Source organism: Phodopus roborovskii, unplaced genomic scaffold (genome assembly GCF_943737965.1).
Source record: "Phodopus roborovskii unplaced genomic scaffold, PHOROB, whole genome shotgun sequence".
NCBI classification, from domain to species: domain Eukaryota; kingdom Metazoa; phylum Chordata; class Mammalia; order Rodentia; family Cricetidae; genus Phodopus; species Phodopus roborovskii.
In genome coordinates this window covers 262,455-282,522 of record NW_026126645.1, presented here as the reverse complement: position 1 = coordinate 282,522, position 20,068 = coordinate 262,455, and the positions used below count along the sequence as shown (strand labels likewise).

General features: G+C 45.5%; 1 protein-coding gene across 1 annotated transcript; it reads left to right on the top strand.

The window, feature by feature from the left end:
- The first annotated feature begins 17,412 nt into the window (after positions 1-17,412).
- Positions 17,413-19,273, top strand: LOC127213219 (uncharacterized). The gene is made up of 2 exons (XM_051173528.1): positions 17,413-17,553; positions 18,630-19,273. The coding sequence occupies exons 1-2, from the start codon at positions 17,503-17,505 to the stop codon at positions 19,062-19,064; spliced, it is 486 nt and encodes a 161-aa protein (XP_051029485.1). The 5' UTR covers positions 17,413-17,502; the 3' UTR covers positions 19,065-19,273.
- Positions 19,274-20,068: the final 795 nt, after the last annotated feature.

Sequence of the window (20,068 nt, the reverse complement as noted above, 5' to 3'; positions counted from 1 at the left end):
ATAGCTGGAGAAAATGACTATGGGGGCTGTTGTCTGACTCCCATGCAGACACTACCCATATGCACACACAAAATAAGTTACTAAAGCCAGGGAGTGGTGGCACACGTCTTCAGACCTTGCACAGAAGCAAGCAGATCTCTAAGGTCAAGGCCAGCCTGGTTTACAGAGTGAGTTCTAATACAGCTAGGGCTATACATACAGTGAAACCCTATCTCTAAATAAATAAATAAATAAATAAATAATAAATAAAACAAAATCGCTAAATAAAAAATAAAATTAGACTCACGTCGTGAAAGTAACTAGAGACAATTTAGTTAGGACCCCACACTTTGTCCTCACCAGGCGAAGGTGTGACCTTGGACACATTTACATCTCATTTCCTTTGATTGTAAAATGAAGATAATGCCTACCAGACAGGGTCACTTGGATGGTTAAGGTTAATGCAAAGTACTTATGAAAACACCTGTACAGATGTTTTCAAAAATATTTCCTGCCAGACAGTGGTGGCCCATGCCTTTAATCCAAGAACTCTGGAGGCAGAGACAGACTGACTCAACTACAGACTGAGTCCCAGGACAGCCATATTGGTTGCAACCCTGTTGGGGTCAAATGCTAGATATCCTGCATGTCAGATATTTACATTATGATGCATAACAGTAGCAAAGTTACAGTTATGAAGTAGCAACAAAATAATTTCATGGTTGGGGGTCACCAAAGCATGAGGAACTGTAGCGTTAGGAAGGGTGAGAACCACTAAGCTCTGCTCAGAGTCAATTCGCAGCCCTTGTCATTCAGTGTACCATCTAAGAGACCCTGGGAATCTGAGGTCTATTTTGCTATGATAAGGTTAAAACCCTTCTTTTTATTTAGACAGAAAAGAGGAGATGATGGGAGATGTCATTCTGTATATGTTTCTCATACTGCTTAATGAATAAAGCACTGTTGGCCAATAGGAAAGGAAGATAGGAGGGACTAGGAGACAAGGAGGAAATAGGAAGTAGTAAGAAGGAGTCAAGATGGAGAATCTGGAGAGAATAGAACCGCCAGCCACCTCTCGCTAGTAAGACCACGTGGAAATACATAGAAATGGGTTAATAATTAAGACAGAGCTAGCCGATAAGAAACTAGTAACTGGCCAACAGCATAATATCAAATACAGAGTCTCTGCGTGTTATTTGTGGCTGGCGTGGTGGCGGGACAAGACTCGGTGGCAGGCGGAAAAAACCATACACCTTACAAAGGTCCCCAGCTTCAGATAAGCCTTAAGTGCTGGGAGACCTTGGAGACCCATCTGCATAACTCCCACACTCCTGCGGACTCCCTCTTCCAGGATGGGCCTTCCCTGCTCCACTAACTGCCTCCCTGTCTCATCCACAGTCAGGGTTTCTATTCTTTCCAACACAGGATCTCTGTGTAGCCCTGGCTGTCCTGGAACGCACTCTGTAGATCAGGCTGGCCTCAAACTCAGAGATCCACCCACCTCTGCCTCCTGAGTGCTGCCACCACCACTGGCTGAGTTTCTATTTGTGAATGAACAGAATCTATTTGACTTTTCTGTCATTTAATGAGAGACGCTTGTCAGGGCTGGCTCCTTTGTGGTCAGGAATGTCCTGGGCACTAGCAGCTCAGGAAGAAGTGGGCAGAGAAAGGGAGACTCCCAAGCCTGTGGAGTCCCTGAGGACTCACTTAGCTCCATCCCTCCTTTGATTTGAAGAACTGTCACCCCCAGCTTATCAGAGTGCTTGAAGCCTTTATGGTCTCTGTCATGCCCTCTACCTTCCTCCACTTCCAAGCAGTAGGCTCCTTCCCAAGTGCTGGGCTTCTTCTGGGACACCTTCCCTTCCGTTGCTCCTCTAGAATCCCTCTCCTTCAAGAGCCAGCTCAGATGTTCCTCCTTCAGAAAACCAGCTCAGGTCTTTGTCCTGAAAGACCCACAGAGCACGGACCTTCACGTTCCCACTCAGGAAAGGTGCCCCCCCCAAATCACTCACAAGAAGCAGTCTTGATGTAAAAACATGAGGTCTTTTATATTCCAAGTGCACTGGGGTCCACAGTCATGCACCACACAGGGGTAGAGGACTGAGGACCACAAGGGCAGAATTAAGGCAGTTTTTATAGGATTACAACAAAGCCTGCACATCGTAAACCAATCATCTCATAGCATCCAGAGCCCGAGCAGTGCGGACCAATTAATTTAAACCATCCAAGCCTGAGTCCCATAGACCAATCAGTTTCCTATAGCCCAGGAGGTCCGCCTTTGCGCGGGTCCTGCCGTAAACTGCAAAGAATGTGACCTTTTGCCTATTTTCTGGCTGAGGGCAGGGTCTGGAATTTAAGGTTTAAACTTGTAGCTTCCTGTGGTCAGTGGAGAGTTAGGCTGTATTTTTCCATTCTTACACTCCTTCCCCTTAAGCAGACATATACTCTACTTTAAAGCCTGATGCCATGATGACCTTCCCATTCAGTTTTGTGAACTACAGTGACTCCCCACCCCCTGTCACTCCCCCTTACCAGGCAGTGTCCTATGAAGTCCTCAAGGGAAGAGTCCTTTTCTCATTCATCTTGCCCAAGCTGTATTAAGTACCAACAGATTGGAAGAGTAAGTGAGGGGAGGGAGGGATGGATGGATGGATGGATGGATGGATGGTACCTTAATAGATATTTGAGGACAGCTTGGGCCACACTATGAGTTCCAGGCTAGTGTAGACTACCAGAGTGAGATCGTGTCCTGCCTCAAAAAACAGGGCAGCAACAACAAAAAAAGATTTCCTTTGAGTGCTCCATAGTACTATTAAATCATACCCTTCTCCATGAAAATTCGAATCTCTGGGCTGATCACATAATCACACTATAATGTGTGATGCAACGTTGCTCCCCTGCTTTGGAACTAGGTACATAGTGAGTACTTGTTCTATGTGGGCCTTGTGTTAAAGAACACTCTGCAGCTGTCCTCAGTAGCATAATGTCACATTCCTGTAATCCCAGCACTCAAAGGGCTGAGGAAGAGCTTGGAAGGATCACACGTTTAGGGGCAGCCTGGGCTACACAGTGAGACCCCTGCCTCAAAGAAGGTTTGTGTAAGGAGGAGAGGGGCAGGGGTGTTCCATCTTGCCACCAGTTCAGAGAGCTCAAATCACTCCTATTGTCCTTAAGACATTAGCCTAACAGCTACAGGGTGTCTGGCCTTGGTGGTGAATGACTCCTATCCAAATAACAATTGGCAGGCCTAAGGGGTTTACACCTGAAGTCAAAGGAATAATGGAGTCTTTAGGATTAAGGGAACTAACTGCCATTTGCCCTTTATACATAATAATAGAAGTCTTCTGTCATTGTCCCCACTTTTGGTTGATTACTTAAGTGAGAGGATGAATAAACTGGGGTACATTCAGCATGGACTGAAGATGCCCTCCTGACACTATCTTATGTCTCGGACTTTTTTTTAATCGTCTATAGCTAGCCTTTCCCTCATCCATATGCCCTGACTCAGGAATGGACGGGGCTGATGGGCTGGTTCAGATTATGGCCCCGCAAACCCCAGTCTGTGACACACAGGAGAGGTATTCCCCTCCTCCCCCATCTCATCCCTCCAGTCCCCGTTCTTGTCCCCCAAACTGTGAGAGAGAATAGTGTGCAATTAGGATGGGGTAGCAACCTGAGGTGCTGTGGGTCTCCATGTCCCTTCCAAGCCTGAACATCAACAGTTCCTCCCAGGTTCCAATTAGGATGGGGTAGCAACCTGAGGTGCTGTGGGTCTCCATGTCCCTTCCAAGCCTGAACATCAACAGTTCCTCCCAGGGTCCAGTCCTGACCACTTATCTGGATGCACTTTCTCCATTTCTCTATTCTCACATTTTCAGTATTTCTTGAAACCTGATATTGTGGGAATTAATACCTTAGCTAAGAATTCACTTCCTCCTGCTGCCCTCAGGGCAGGCAGCTGTAACTGCAGAGAAAAAACATGTTTTCTAAGGCAAAATATTCCTTTGGTTTCTGGAACACTGGGACGAGCCCCTGAGAATGCCCTGACCATTCCTTGAAACCTGAGATGACTAGCTGCCCTCCTCTACTTCCTCCTCTTCATGCCAGGGTATAAAAGCCAGCCCCTGGAGCAAAATACAGAGCCTTCTTAACATCAAGCAAGAGTCCTGTGTTGTTAATCTTGACACCCTCTGCAGATTCTCAGTCCCAGGCCGTGCAGGCATAGCAATTGGAGGTCCCACCGAGACCTGAAAGTGAGGTAAGTGGATGGGGTCGTCCCTTGTGCTGGCCAGGACATATTGAGGTAGATAGTGAAAGAAAGATGGGTAATTCACCCGGAAAGGTCAAATTAAAATTTCAATTAAAGGAACTCCTAGAGGAACAGGAAACTGCAGTAAAGACAAAAACTCCTGAGGCTTTTTAAAATCCATTCAACAGGCTAGTCCTTGGTTCATAACGGGTGGAGGCTTAAATGTGCCCGACTAGGAAGAGGTCCAGCGCAACCTGCAAAAACTGTTGGAGAAAGAGGGACTTGAGAGTCTGCTCTTCTCCACCTTTTCTTTATGGAGACTGGTAAAGGATGCACTTCTAACAAACAAGGTCCGCCCGCAACAGGTGGCACAAACTAGTAAAGAGGTTTTAAAAGATACAAAAGACGGAGACGGCAGTCATTATGCTCTGAGTCGAAAAGTGAAGAAGACGAGCCCAAAAACATCCAAAAAGCCACAGGGTACCCGTGCAGATCAGAAAAAGACCCTGTCTTCGGGGGAGAACAGGGCCTTTCATAAGGACCTGGAGTGGAGAGACGCCCTCCTGAAAGTCGCCTATATCCCTCCTTGTCAGATATAGAAAATGAAAGTAATTCAGATCCTGACTCAGAGTTGGAGGAAGAACAATTGCTCGCCGAGATCACGGCTCTTAAAAAGGAATTGAGAAAGGCCAGAATCAGAGATCAGACAGAAAGGGCAAAGAGTCCCCCTCCATACTCAGAACAGGGAAGTCCCTCTTATCCCGCAGGTCCCAAAGAAGGACAGAAAGGGGGAATCCGATGCTGCCCGACAGTAGCTCCAGTTATGGAAATCCCAGACCCAAACAACCCTGGGCAGGTTATCCGCCGTCACCATCCTCTTAGTTTTAAAGACATAAAACAACTTAAGGAGGTCACCCTGAATTATGGGTCCCAGGCTACTTTCACTGTGTCTTTGGAGGAGTCCTTTATGGTTTTCAATCTGAAATCCAGCAATTGGCAACAGCTTTGTCATGAGCCTCTTTCTGAGGAGGATTACTTGATTTGTCAAGGAGAATTTCAAGAGATATGTTCCTAAATAACCCAGAGAAATGCACAGGCAGGATAACCCCAGAGAAATCTTGACATGCTCACAAGGAGCAGCCAATATGCCACCATCCAGCAACAGATACAATATGATATTACTGTTTATGCCCAGGTAGCCATGGCGGCTCTTGGAGCCTGGAAGGCGCTGCTACTAAAGTGTGGGGGGGGGGACCAATTGTCCAAAATTATTCAAGGGGCTTCTGAACCCTTCCATGAGTTTGTAGATCATCTTACCCAGGTGTCAGAGAGAATTTTTGGAGGATTCAGTCCTGCAATGCCTGTGATCAAATAGATGGCCTTTAAAAATGCTAACAAATATTGTAAGGAGGCCTTTTGCTCTCACCATAATAAAAGTCTAAATAATTACATTCTCATTTGCAGGGACATTGATGGCAACTTCATCCAGGGGCAAATATTGGCTGCTGCTATTAGACCCCCAAAGGAAAAGGGAAAATCCAGCCAGGGGGCAGGAACAAGGACATGTTTTGGCTGTGGGAAGGAGGGACATTTCCGTAGGGAATATCTTCAAAATAATATCACCGGTCCTAAGAGACCCGGACTATGCCCCTGCTATCTGCGGTGGGCACCATTGGGCCCTGAAATTTGGGTTCTTGCCCTCGTCCCCATAGTGGTGGAAGACCAACATGGGGGAGAAGAGATTACCCTCTACCACCTAAGAAGGGACTTTGGCATTACTGCTGCCATCATTACTGCCAATGCCGTGTTGGAGACTGCTGCTGATGTTGCAGAGATTACTGTCGCTCAATCCACCACCAACACAGAGACTGTCAATCAGCTGGCAGGCAGAGTCAGTAAAGCTCTGACTACACAAATTCTCTGAATGCTCATAATCAGTTTGGACTCCTTAACTTAAATCAGCAAACTGCCTTACTTCAGGAACAAGTTGGTGTATTGTGGTTGGTACAGCAGGCCTCCTGCTCACACTTTGTCATTCCTCTTGTGTCACCTTATTTGAAATGAAAAATGTCTCTGTAGAGGTCAACTGCCTCAATGAGTACTTGGTGGGGCCTTGGAATTCTTTTGTAAACTTTACCAATGTTTTGGCTCACCAGATAGTAGAGGTCAATAAGACTCAAGTTGCTCCTGTTTCAGCAGAGGGCTGGTGGAATGACATGGCCCAGATCAGAGGATGGATACAGCGTTGGGGTGGTACATTTTCTCTAGGGGTCTTGGGACTGGTAGCACCTGGGGCAGGGATTCTTGTGCTATACAAGATCTTTCAGACCTTTTCACAAAGGAACAGTTATATAGACAAGTGTTACTCAGTCTGGCCCATGGCTCTCCCAGCAGTCATGAGGTCTGGTTACAGATGCTGCAGAAATGAGGATCACCTATGACATGCAACTTGTAGGGAAACCTCCCGCCTAAGACAGGGATGGCCAGGTCCCCCGCGGACAGGTAAGGGATGGCACACCCTACATGACCTAAGACAGGGGTCCCTCATAGAAAATAAAAAAGGGGGAATTGTGGGAATTAAGACCTTGGCTAAGAATTCACTTCCCCTTGCTGCCCTCAGGGCAGGCAGCTGTAACTGCAGAGAAAAACATGCTTTCTAAGGCAAAATATTCCTTTGGTTTCCAGAACACTGGGATGGGTCCCTGAGAACACCCTGACCATTCCTTGAAACCTGAGATGACTAACTGCCCTCCTCTGCTTCCTCCTCTTCCATGTGGTGCCAGGGTATAAAAGCCAGCCCCAGAGCAAAATAAAAAAAGAGCCTTAACATCAAGCAAGAGTCCTGTGTTGTTAATTCTGACACCCTCTGCAGATTCTCGGTCCCAGGCTGTGCAGGCTTGGCATGAAATTGGCAATCTTTTTTTGTCTTCCCCCATTTGAACATCAGTAGAGATCATGTCTTTTTGTTCACTGCTGTATTCCCAAGGCCTAAATGAATACCAGTAACAGGCACACAGCTGGTACTTGAGAAACATATACGTCCTATGATCTCCCTTTCACTTAGTTGTGTCCAATCTTTTAACCCTGCCCATTGGGCTCTTCTCTTCTAATACTGTATTTGTCAGTTCCGACATTTCTGCTATCTTGTCTTATATGTCTTTTAATATTCCAGGTACAGTTGCAAAAAAAGTAATCTTGATAATTCTATTTTCCAGACCCTTCCATGAAATTCTCACCTTTGTTGCTTCTGACATTTTGTGTTTGATTATTGTCATACTATCCTCAATCCCTATGAAGGCTAGGCTGTTGTTTCCTGTTTCACTATTGTGCTGGCTAATCTTATGTCAACTTGACAGAAGAAGAGAACCTACAAGGAGAGAACATCAATTAAGAAAATGCCTCCATAAGATCTGGCTGAAAATGGGGTGGTGGCGCATGCCTTTAATCCCATCATTCAGGAGGCAGAGACAAGCAAATCTCTGAGTTTTAGGCCACCTTGATCTACAGAGTGAGTTCCAGGACAGCCAAGGCTACACGGAAAAACCCTGTCTCAGAAAAACAAACAGAAAGATCCGGCTGTAAGGCATTTTCTTAATTAGTGGTTGATAAGAGAGGGCAGGCTGAGGAAGCAGACTGAGCAAATCATAAAGAGTAAGCCAGTAAGCAGGTATGGGTGAGGGTTAGCTAGAAAATGTTGTAGCGCAAATTCTAATTAGTCTTAATAATAAAAATCCAGAGTCAGATATAGGGGTGAAAGCTGAATGATCAGAGAAGCAAAGCAGCCAGTCACTAGCTCTTCCTTCTACCAAATCCTCAGACCAAAAGGGCACTCTTGTCTCTAGAAAGACTCACACCTGTCTCCTCCGGCCTTATATTCCTCTCTCCACCTAGTCATGTCACTTCCTGTCTCCACCAGTGCTGGGATTAAAGGTATGAGCCACCATCACTTGGCTCTGTTTCTCATTTAGACTGATTGACGGGTGGCTAGCCTTGAACTCACAGAGATCTGTCTGCCTCTGCCTCCAGAGTGCTGAGACTAAAAGTGTGCGCCATGACTGCCTGGCTTCGATGGCTAACTAGCACCTTAGCTCTGCACTCTGATTTTCAGCATTTACCCTTATATCTGAGTCTGGGGTTTTTTTATTAAGACCAATTAGAAATTGTGTTACAAAGTGGTATGCATAGGGTAGTGGAGGATGTTACCAAATGAGGTATGAAGCTGGGGAAGGAAACTAGGGGTGGGAGGCTTGGTTGTTATACTGAGGAATTTGGTCTCCAGTTCTGAGGAGAGGTGTGGTGCACATGGACAACTCTCCTGCTTTGTCAAGGCTCAGAGTCCACCTAGAGAAGGAACATACCCATTGGAAGGCCAAACCTGTAGTTTCAGCCTGCCTTTTACCTTACCTTGGTCTTCCTGTCTGTCAAAAATGGGGCTTTCTAGGAGCCCTCTCAGCCTGACAACTAGGCTTCTGTCTATTCAAATACTGTCAAGACAGAATGCAGCTGCTTAGAGGCCAAGAAAGGCAAATGTTTGAATTCTTTTCTTGGGTGTGGGTGAGCAGACAGCAAACATCTGTCCACGTCCAAGTCCTCATGACCTTTAAAGATGTTCCCAGAAGCCTCATGCCCTGTCCCACACCACACCACACTACACCCGCACCAATGGTAGTGTCACATCATACCTCATGTCTCAAGATCTGAAAAGGAGACTTTGGAGCTTTGCAAGGTAATATTTCTTGGAGTGTAGGTCAGTGGTAGATCACATGCTTGGTGAGAGCACATGCTTAGTGTGCAGTCATGGGTTCAATACCCTGCACTGGAAAAATAACTAAATAAAAATAAACCAGTCTGTAGTGGCTCACGCCTTTAGTCCCAGCACTTGGGAGGCAAAGGCAAAGCAGGCAGATCTCTGTGAGTTCAAGGTCAAGTGGTCTACAAAGTGAATTTCAGGACAGGCTACAAAACCACAGAGAAACTGTATCGCGGTTAAATAAGGATCAAGATAAACAAATAGGCCGAATAGATATTTATTCAGGGAGAAATACTTACAACCTAGACAGATGAACACCAGGAAATTCAACCCGATCCTCTCCTGTCCGAGTCACGCCAGCAAGAGAGCGCCTTTCCTGGCCCCCTCTGACCTCCTTCCACAGGTCACTCCGCCCATGGCTCCACCCCCAATGGGCGTGGCCAGTGCCACAGAACTATCTCACTACAAAACTGTAAGCATTTTGACAGCTCAGATGGGATGGACAGGGATTCTGGCACTCAGGAGCCAAAGAATACCGAGTGTTACAGCTCTGATGGAAAGGTATTCTGGCTCTTGGGAGCCAAGGAATACCACAGGTCACAGTAAGCTTAGCAGCTTACAACCCTGCTCCAGGGAAAGGCTTCCCCAGTCAGTGTATCAGCTCTGCTCTGGCAGGAGAGGGTTCCCAGAGAAGTTGTTACAGTTCAGCTCCAGCAATTTCACTTTTCCCAGTGAAAAGTGTTTCAGCCCAGCTCTGCTCCATTCTTCCCACGGTCATGTCTGCTCTGGGAAAAGAAGGTCTCACCCAAACCCCATTCAAGAGATTTATTGAGAGGGAAGAATCCAGGAGAGTGGCTGCCCTCTGCCAATCCAGGGTGGCAGAGGACAGCCGGGGAGGCTGAACAGCCACAAGCTGAACAGACTTGGGGGTTTATATACGGCTTCTTAGGGGGTGGAGTTTCTCTAGGGAGATTTCCAGGGCAGGGATTGGTCATATTTCAGTCCTTGAACTTAGACTGGCTAGATCTGGTGCTCAGGGATTGGTTGGTTTTTTTTATACAGGTTTAGGGTCAGATTTAGCTCTGGTTTCAAGGCCAAAGTGTGTTTTTTCCCCTACTGGTCTTTTTTAGCCTTTTGGCTCTAATTTTAGGACCAGGGTGCATTTCTTTCACTAGCTCTGACTCCAGGGACAAAAATGTGTTTTTCTGGCGCTGGTTTCAGGGTCAGGGTGCATATCTTTGGTTCTGGTTGTAGGGCCAAAGTGTGCTTCTTTGGCTTTGCTCAGGGTATGTTTCTATTTTGGTTTCTCGAGACAGGGTTTCTCTGTGGCTTTGGAGGCTGCCCTGGAACTAGCTCTGTAGATCAGGCTGGCCTTGAACTCACATAGATTCACCTGCCTCTGCCTCCTGAGTGTTGGGATTAAAGAAGTAAGCTGTAGGAGTAAGCTGTAGCTCCAGTTCCAGAAGATCTGACATCTTCTGCTGGACAACAGGAGTGGACACACACACACACACTCACACACAAACATTTTTAAGTGTCAAAATAAGTTTAAGCCATCTCATGCATCCCCAGCAGAAAGTAACTACCATGTGGCTAGCTCTAGGGCTCAGCCCTGATAGCATCTTTTCAAACTGGGAAAAAAAAATGATGGGGAATGTCCTGTATACATGTTTCTTTTATTGATTGATTAATAAAAACAGTTTGGCCTATAGCCAGGCAGGAAGGATAGGTGGGGCTACCAGACCAGGAGAAGGCTTGAGGAGGGCCACAGAAAGAGGCTGAGAAGAGACACCAAGGAGTAACAGGTCCAGGCATTCTCCAGTAAGCCAAGACCACATGGAAATACATAGAATAATAGAAATGGGTTAATAAGACAGAGCTAGTCAATAAGAAGCCCAAGCCATCGGCCAACAGTTTATATGTTAATATAAGTCTCTGTGTGTTTATTTGGGGCTGAAGCAGCAGTGGGACCATGCTAGAAAGAAACTCCACAACAAGAAAATGTCCAGTTGGTGGCCAGTTTTCAGCAGAGCACTCTTGAGCTTCAGCATGAGCCTCTGGTTTCCTGCTGCTGGCCACCTTCTGCTTCTCTGACCCGCAGGTGCCCTAAGAGTCACCTCTCCCTGGTACAGCAGCTGAGAACTTTAGAGACTGAGGGTGAAAGAGCAAAGTGATTGATGGGAGGGGGGTCATTGTCAACCCCACCTCCACTTCCTGTCTTTCTCCCCTTAAGCTTGATTCTCACTTCTTTCTTGTTCTAAGCTTTATCTCGGGAGACCAAGGTCCCTAAGGCACACTCAGGTTTCACCTAGGCTTGTGACAAAGGCCCTGACCCATATAAGGGAAGACCAGAGGAATTCCCTTTATCATCTGGCATGCAATTCAGATACTAAATAGACTAAGCCAGAGAATGGGTGAGGCAGGACCTGGCCTGCAGAGCCAAGAAAACAGGATAGGGACTCAAGATTGAATCAGGGACTGGTGACTACTTGCCTAGCTTGTAGTGAGGCTGAGTTCTGTCCTCATCACCACATTAAAGGGAAAATGAAACAACAACAAATAGATTGGACCAGTGCACTCAGGAATCACCCTGGAAGTTTCACATATATGGCTTAGGTATCAGACAAACCTGGACTCAAGTTGTTGACCTTGACAAGTCATTTTTTTTATCAGCCAAATGGGGATAATTATTGCCCAGTATCATTGAGATGACAGTGTTATGAGTAGGTTTTTTCCTGCCAGTCTGGCCCCACCACCACACCAGCCCCAAATAACACATAGAGACCCTGTATTAGATATAAAGCTGATGATGGCCTGTTTCTAAGTGCTTATCGGCTAGCTCTGTCTTAAATATTAACCCATTTCTACTAATCTAAGTATTCCCGCGTGGTCCCATCTTACAGGAGAGGGGCCCCGGCGCTCTTCTTTCTCCGTCCTCCATCTTGGATCTCCTCCCTACTCCTTCTGGAATCCTCCTAGTCTCCTAGTCCTGCCTATCTTGCTTTCCTATTGGCCAACAGTGCTTTACTCATTAACCAATAAGAGAAACATATACAGAATGACATCTCCCATCATCTCCACTTTTCTGTCTAAATAGAAAGAAGGGTTTTAACCTTAACATAGCAAATATATAACAAAAACAGTTATCAAATAAGAACCACAGTTAATAATATTTAGTCTATTATCATTTAGCAAGATTTAAAGAAAATATTCTATCACCTATCCTATCTTTGTGAGTCTAAAGTACTGTATGTAACCTATCTTTAATCCTAACTAAGGAAAACTATAACCATAACTATCTGTCTTCAACTCCATCAAAGACCACAGGAGGATAGTATATAAGCTCTAGAAATGACAGAGACAACTCACTGCCTGGTCAATCACCCGAAGTTCTTCTGTAATTTTTCATCTTTAACCTATAGGCCATAGTGTGACTGGAAGACTACTCAGTAAAGCAGGAAACTTTAAACTGTCCACCTGTATTGGCAGTTTGTCAGTCATTTTTCTCTGTGTCCTGCAGATGTCTGGCAGACTCTTCCATGAAGCAGGAACACTGTAGCAATGTCCATCTTGTATCAGCAGTCACTTTCCTGTGGGTCCTGCGTGTCCAGTTTATACAGCATAAAGTCAAACAGTCCAGACAAGAGCAGTATCTTGTCCAAATGGCTAGTCTTGCCATATTGGAAACAAACTCCATAACGTGTTTCTTCGATGTCCATCTTCCTTTCTGATGCAGGTGTTGTTGCCAGGAGCAGTTGTGCCTCATTGTCAAGAAAAACCCTAAATCATTTTAAATTCCATATTCTGTAGGTCTTTGAAAGGTTTGAAGAATGCCTATTTATCTCAAATACATCTCTGTATATCTATAAATCTTAAGTAACTTATCTATAAGTTTTGACTATTATAGGTAAAACCTACCTAAAGTTTTGAATATTATAGGTAAATATCTAAAATCTGTACTAAATTATACATTACATTTCTAAATGAGCTATATAAACACAATAACAAAACAAGAGGAGAAATATACATATCACAAAATTGACCTTAAATTGTATCAATAAATGAAAATCCATTCCAAAACAAACTATTCATATCTATACCATAATCCCCTTTTTACCTTTAAGAGATTGGTTGTGGTCATTAACCATTTATAACTAACTTCATATAAATGAAAACAAACATTTATAACTGATATTTGGGAATTTGGGCATTGTTCTTTCCAAACTGCTTCCTGCTGGTAGGGGGATCCTAAGAAGACACAGACATCTTGGCTGTAGTCTGCAAGGAGGTCTTGTCCCAACTGTTTTGGGACAACCAGGGACGCTGCTTCAGGGGGTTTGACCTGACCAAACCATGTTAGTCTGGAAGGAATCCACAGCTTTTCATTTTCTGTGGAAACAAAAATAGAAATCCTTTTCCCCAGTAACCTGTCCTTAGACTTAGATTTTGGAGTCAAAGCATTTTTAAAATATATAAATTGAATTAATCCAGCAGCATTTCTTTTAACAGTTGTTGCTATCTCCTCAGCAGTCAAACGATACAAAAACAATATAATACCATACAGTATCCAGATTCTCTCTGTGCTTTCCATCTTTATGTGGCTTTTTATTACTCTATTTGTTCTACTTCTATTTTTTCATATTTTGAGAGGGTTTCTCTGTGTAACCTTTGTCTGTCCTGGAATTAACTCTGTATACCAGGTTTACTTTGAAATCACAGAGATCCACTTGCCTCTGTCTCCCGAGTGCTGGAATTAAAGGCATGTGCCACCACACCCAGCTACTCTCTTTATTATTCTTTTTTAAACCATTGTATCCTGTTTCTTTTTCTCTTCCAAGCCTATGTATATTTTAAAACACACTGTAAACCTTTAGAGGTTTTTCTTAATCTGAATCTGTCTTTATTATACATGTTTATCTATTTCTGGCCACAAGTCTTTTATCTGGTAAACAACAACATTTCTAAAACGAAAGCTACAGCTGTGTTAGCCTCGGTCTATCTAAGATGGTGGAGGGTACTTTTACGGCTAGAACTGAGAGCTGTGCTCACTGCCTTGGTCTACACTGCCATCCAGCAGCATGTTGCTGCTTGGAGATATGGTCACTGCCATTGCCAGCTTTCATACACACCATTCAGTTGTTAGCAGAGCTCTTTAAAAGCCTTGTGGTTTTTTGCCGCTTATGCTAAGTCTTAAGGCTTAAAGGAGCTGCACAAGTTTCTGCTTGTCTCTAGCAAAACAGAGTACAACCAAAAAAATGCTGTTACCAAGAAGCCTTGCTTGTCTCTGTTCTTTTGTTTATAAAACCCTTTCTTACACTTTTAAGTCTTAAGTTGATGTTCTTATTAGCCATGTTGAAGGTGCCATTATGTTATGAGTAGGTTTTTCCCTGCTGGTTTTGCCCCACCACCACACCAGCCCCAAATAACACACAGAGACCCTGTATTAGATATAAAGCTGATGGCCTGTTTCTAATGTTTCTTATTGGCTAGTTCTGTCTTAAATATTAACCAATTTCTATTAATCTAAGTATTTCCACGTGGTCTCATCTTACTGGGGAATGGGGCTGGCATCTGGTCTCCCCAGTCTCTACATGCTGACTCCTCCTTGCTACTTCCTCTCTCCTCCTTGTCTCCTAGTCCCGCCTATCTTGCTTTCCTATTGGCCAACAGTGCTTTATTCGTTAAGCAATAAAAGAAACATACTTACAGAATGACATCTCCCATCATCTCCTTTTTTCTGTCTAAAATAAAAAGAAGGGTTTTAACCTTAACATAGCAAAATATATAACAAAACAGTTATCAAATAAGAACCACAGTTAACAACCACAGTTAACAATATGGCAGTTTTTTTTTTTTTTTTAACTGTACTATTCAAACAGCAGAGAGCAACAGCTGCCTCCTCCTAGTTTCTGGGTTCTGGACTGCATTTACCAGCTCATTCCCCCAGTTGTGCCCTCTCATTCCTCCCATAGTGTGCTGAATAACTCAGATCCTTTCTTAACACAAATCCCAAAGCATGAGGTCTTAAGAGACTTCAGGAAGGGGCTGGAGAGATGGTTCACAGTTAAGAGCACTTGCGGCTCTTGCAAAAACCTGGGTTCAATTCCCATCACCTACAACCAGATGCAACTCTCGCTCTAAGGCATCTGGGGTCCTCTTCTGACCTTCACAGGTACCAGTTATGTGTATGGTACACATATGTACATGCAGGTGAAACATTTGTGCAGGCGCATACACACATACACACACACACACACATACACACACATACTTTTTGTTTTGTTCTGTTCTGTTTTTCAAGACAGAGTTTCTCTGTGTAGCCTTGGCTGTTCTGGAACTCACTCTGTCAACTGACTTCAAATTTGCAGAGATCTGCCTGCCTCTGCCTCTTTAGTGTTGGGATTAAAGGCATGTGCCACCACTGCCCAGCACACACATTTTAAAAATTTATTTCTTCAAATGTTTATTCAAAAATAATCCCCTTGAGGGACTGGAGAGATGGCTCAGAGGTTAAGAGCACTGGCTGCTCTTCTAGAGGTCCTGAGTTCAATTCCCAGCAATCACATGGTGGCTCACAACCATCTGTAATGAGATTTGATACCCTCTTCTGGAGTGCAGGCAAACATGCAGATAGAATACTGTATATATAATAATTAAAAGAAATCCTTTTAAAAATCCACTTGAAATGAAGATTCTGAGGCCCAGAGGAAATTAGGCCTGACTCAAAACTAACCCAATCTCAACACCCCTTCCTGAATCTAAGTGGTCCTAATCTTTCACAAAACTGATGATGGCATCCACTCCATTGTAGACTGAGTCCCACCTGGGCTCGCCACTCGTTAGTCCCAAATAAATGCAGAGAGGCTTCTATTAATTATAAACTGTTTGGCAAATGCTTAGGCTTCTTATTGACTAGCTCTCTCTTAATTGTTAACACTTAACTATTAACCTATGTTATCTTACCAGAGAATGCCCAGTATCCTATCTTCCCAGCAGCTACACCGTGTCTGCCTGGGAGCTCTTCTGTGTCTTCTCCCCAGAATTCTCCCCCTTGTCTGGTAGCCCTGCTTATACCTTCTTCCAGGCTACTGGCCACCCAGTGTTTTATTCATTAACCAGTAAGAGATATATATTATATATTCACAGCATACAGTACATCCCCATCACTCCACTCTCTTAGTTCCCTTGTCTTGTCTGATCTTTTGCATGTCCCAGGTAGCCTAGGTAACACAGGCTGGCCTCAAAAGTCACTGTATATCTGTATTTTCTCTTGGTCCCCTCCTCCTGCTTCTACCTCTTGAGTTCTGGTATTACAGGAACTCAATCCTCAAATACTTCTACCATTTATATAATAGTTGCTAGTGTTGGGTATTATTTACATGCATGCTGTTTTTTTCTTTTTTTGATACTGGATCTTATAAGCTATGTAGTTCAGGCTGCCTTGGAACTCCATGTAGACCAGGCTATCGTCAAACTCAGGGATCCACCTGCCTCTACCTTGTGCTGGGATTAAAGGTGTGTTTCATCATGCCTGGCTAATATTCTTTAAAATACGTAGTAATGACATATGCCTTTGATCCCAGGACTCAGGAAGCAGACATATGCTTGTTATCCACCCCCCCTTTTTTTTTCTATTTTATGTGCATGTATGTCTGTGTGAGGGAGACAGATCCTCTACAACTGGAATTACAGATAGCTGTGAGTCACCATTTGGGTGCTGGGAATTGAACCTGGGTCCTCTGGAAGAGCAGTCGGGCCTCTTAACTGCTGATTTCTCCAGCCCTTCGTTGACTCTTTTTAAAATAAGTTATTAGTTAGCAGGGATGTAACCTGTAATTCCAGCACTTAGGAGGCTGAGACAGGAGGATCCTGAATTTGAACCTATCCATCGTGCTATAGACCACGTCTCAAAAACATAAAATAAAAATAAGAATTATTGCCGGGCAGTAGTGGTCCATGCCCTTAACCCCAGCACTCTGAAGGAACAAGTACGCCATCTCTGTGAATTTGAGGCCAGCCTGGTCTATAGAGCTAGTTGCAAGATAGTCAATGCTACACAAAGAAACAAGGATGGAAGGAGAAATAAGAATCAGCACTGAACCTGATCCTCCACCAGCTTTTTGTTTGGTTTGGTTTGTTTTGTTAAAGACTCTGTGATTCAGCCTCAGGCCTGAAGTCCTAATTGTCAAATGATGAAAGCAAAATTCCCTGCCCTGGGCACATGGTTCCAAGCCTAGGTAGGCACACCCTACAGTTGCCCCCTTCTGCCCCTCATCTCCTGCCTGTGTTTTTGAGAACTCAGAATTCATTTACCAGTTTTTAAAATCTCAAGACTAGTTCATCCACCCCCAGGTTTGAAAGAAGGTATTTCCCTTCCCTGCCCCCAGGCCCTTCTTCTTCCCTCCCCCTCACCCCTCCCTATCTCCTCTGCCTCCAAGTTCAAAAGCAACAGAGCTCAAAGAGGCCTGCAGATAGCTCAGAGTTGACCTCTCACAGCTGCTACCAAAGCCCAGGAAGGTCCAGGATGAACAGCTTCCTCCTCGTCATCACCGTCAGTCTCCTGATTGCAGTTCAGGTAAGGACAGTCCTTAGTCCCTGCCTCAGTCACCAGGCCTCCACTGATGCACTGGGTTGGGGTTAGGGGGCTAATGTAAGTTCCTGGGCCAGCCATCTTTCTACCACAGTGACAGAGGTAGATGGTCACCAACAGGAAACCTGGGGTACAGGAGGGCCTGTATGCTTGGGTTCCCATTCCTCTTAGCAGCTATCAGACTGCCCCCAGGGAAGCCCATGGTCCCATGTTGGGAAATCTTATAGGGTGTCAGGTACACGGAGGCACGCAAAGGGTTTTGTGCAATTCTGGATCATGAAACCTGGAGAAAAGGTTCTGTTGAAAGCTGCTGAAATAGCTTTGGTAAGAGTGAACACACATCTAATAGTCTGCTGTAGATGTCCTGTCCCTGCCCCTGCTATACAGAAGCCTGGGAATGCAGAGACAGAAGCTCCCAATCAGACTCTAAATCAACCACCACTCTAGGAAGCAGCCTCTGTGGCACCATGTGCCCAGAGGGACTGATTAATACAGGAATGAAGCCATTAAGTTCTTGATCAAGAACATCTCGTTCAAGTGTCATGGGCAGTTTGATTGCCACCAAAACTAGTTTGATTCCCATCAAAAGCAGCTTCAGTTGCCACTCAATCAAGCATCAAGGACAACTTGTCGCATCTGGCCATTTCCACCCCACTCTGCCAGGGACTGTTTCATTCAGCCCTGTCTAATGTCATACTCCCAGCTATGATGGCTTCTTCCTGATAGAGGAGACAAAATTCCCAACTGGAGTACTACAACCCAGAAATACCCCGCTTCTTGGAGGAGAGTCCTTTTCTCAGGCTCAGAAGGTCAATGATGGGTTTCTGCTACCCTCTGTGCTGGAAGATCTGTGGCCTGAAAATAACAGGAAATTTCTATGGGGCTGGGAAAATGACAGGAACAGAGATGGCTTTGTCACTGCTTGTGATGAAGCAAGAAGCCAAATATCCCAACAGGGCCTATGGCAGAGGCTTCCTGAAGGCCTTGAGTCGGGGGAAGGCACAACAGGGACTGAGTTCGTAACATGAGTTCAAATCCTGAGCATTGCAATTCTCTTGCAGATACAAACAGGAGTCTTGGGAAACAATGGTACCGATTTGGACCCCACTACTCCTGCTCGTCCTGTCGCCGCCGCCACCACCACCACCTCCGGCTCGGGCTCCGGCTCGGGCTCCGGCTCAGGCTCCGGCTCCGGCTCAGGCTCGGGCTCGGGCTCGGGCTCCAGCTCCGGCTCAGGCTCCGGCTCGGGCTCCGGCTCTGGCTCCAGCTCCGGCTCCGGCTCCGGCTCCGGCTCCGGCTCCGGCTCCGGCTCCGGCTCTGGCTCTGGCTCCAGCTCCAGCTCCGGCTCCAGCTCCGGCTCTGGCTCCAGCGGCACCACCACCAAAACAAGCATTGGGAAACCCGTGAAGAGTGGAGTCTCATCACTCATTGATATGGGTGCCTGCAGTTTCTTCTTCTTTGCAAACACCTTAATGGGCCTCTTCTACCTTGGCTGAGGTGATGTCACTTTTATAGCCCTATGCTCCTCAGACAGCTGCCACCATCAGTAGCAAGACACCCCAACTCAGTCCTTGGAAACGGTTGACACCAGAGATCCCAGGAAGTTAAAATTGACAGCCAGTGGCCAAAATGGGGAGGTGCTGATGGAAGGGGGCAAGTGACACCCAGCTGGGGCTCAATAAAGTTATACTTATGCTTAGATGGGCCCCCAAATGTGGTCACTGGTTATTACTGATCCCAAGAGTCATGTGTGCAGGAGCATTTGGAGCTTTCTGTGGCTATGTGCAGGGAAGGTGACATCAAGGCAACTTCCCCCAGGTTCCCTACCTTAGAGTCTTCTTGCAGAGACAAGGACAGCAAACTGTCATCCTCATTGCCATTAGTTATATTTGCTTCCCCTGTGCCTGAGTATTTTGGTAGTGATGAACCCAGTTCTATCCCCGACCCCACACAGCATCCCTCAGGCCCTCAACACCTCAGGTTTAGATAGTCCCCCCCCCACTACCTAGATGTCTTCATAATGACAGATGCGGGGAAATCATAGATAATTTGGCTCTGTCTCCCTCAAAACTCCCAGCTGGAGTACTGCAGACCCAGAAGCTATCTGTAAGGGTTCACCAAAGGACATCTCACAAGTCACCTGTCTACATATCTTCTATCATGAGGCTAGAGGATGAGGAGGCAGGCGTTACCACCCACACCCACAGCCAGGGAAGGCAAGAAGGACAAACAGCCCCTCTAACCACTCCCCCTCCATGGCTTGGGGCTGGTGTTTGGAGCTACAAAGTGAGGAAAAAAGCCCAGACTGGTCCCCAAGGGCCCCTGCCTCTGTGTGGAACCTATGCCAACAGAGGACTGGAAAGCAAGTACAGCTCTAGGTCTCTGATAGCCTGACCTGTCACCTAGTTAGGGACCTAGCCCCTTCTGGCTTTTTGACTAAGGCCAAACCTTCAGCATTTGATACTGGAGTTGGGAGAAGCAGTGAGGCGCCCTAGGACAA

Excerpts from the sequence above, each read along its gene's own strand:
- LOC127213219 (XM_051173528.1), top strand. The coding sequence starts at position 17,503 with ATGAACAGCTTCCTCCTCGTCATCACCGTCAGTCTCCTGATTGCAGTT. Across the intron at positions 17,554-18,629 it reads GTCTCCTGATTGCAGTTCAG|ATACAAACAGGAGTCTTGGG; the intron begins GTAAGGACAGTC and ends ATTCTCTTGCAG.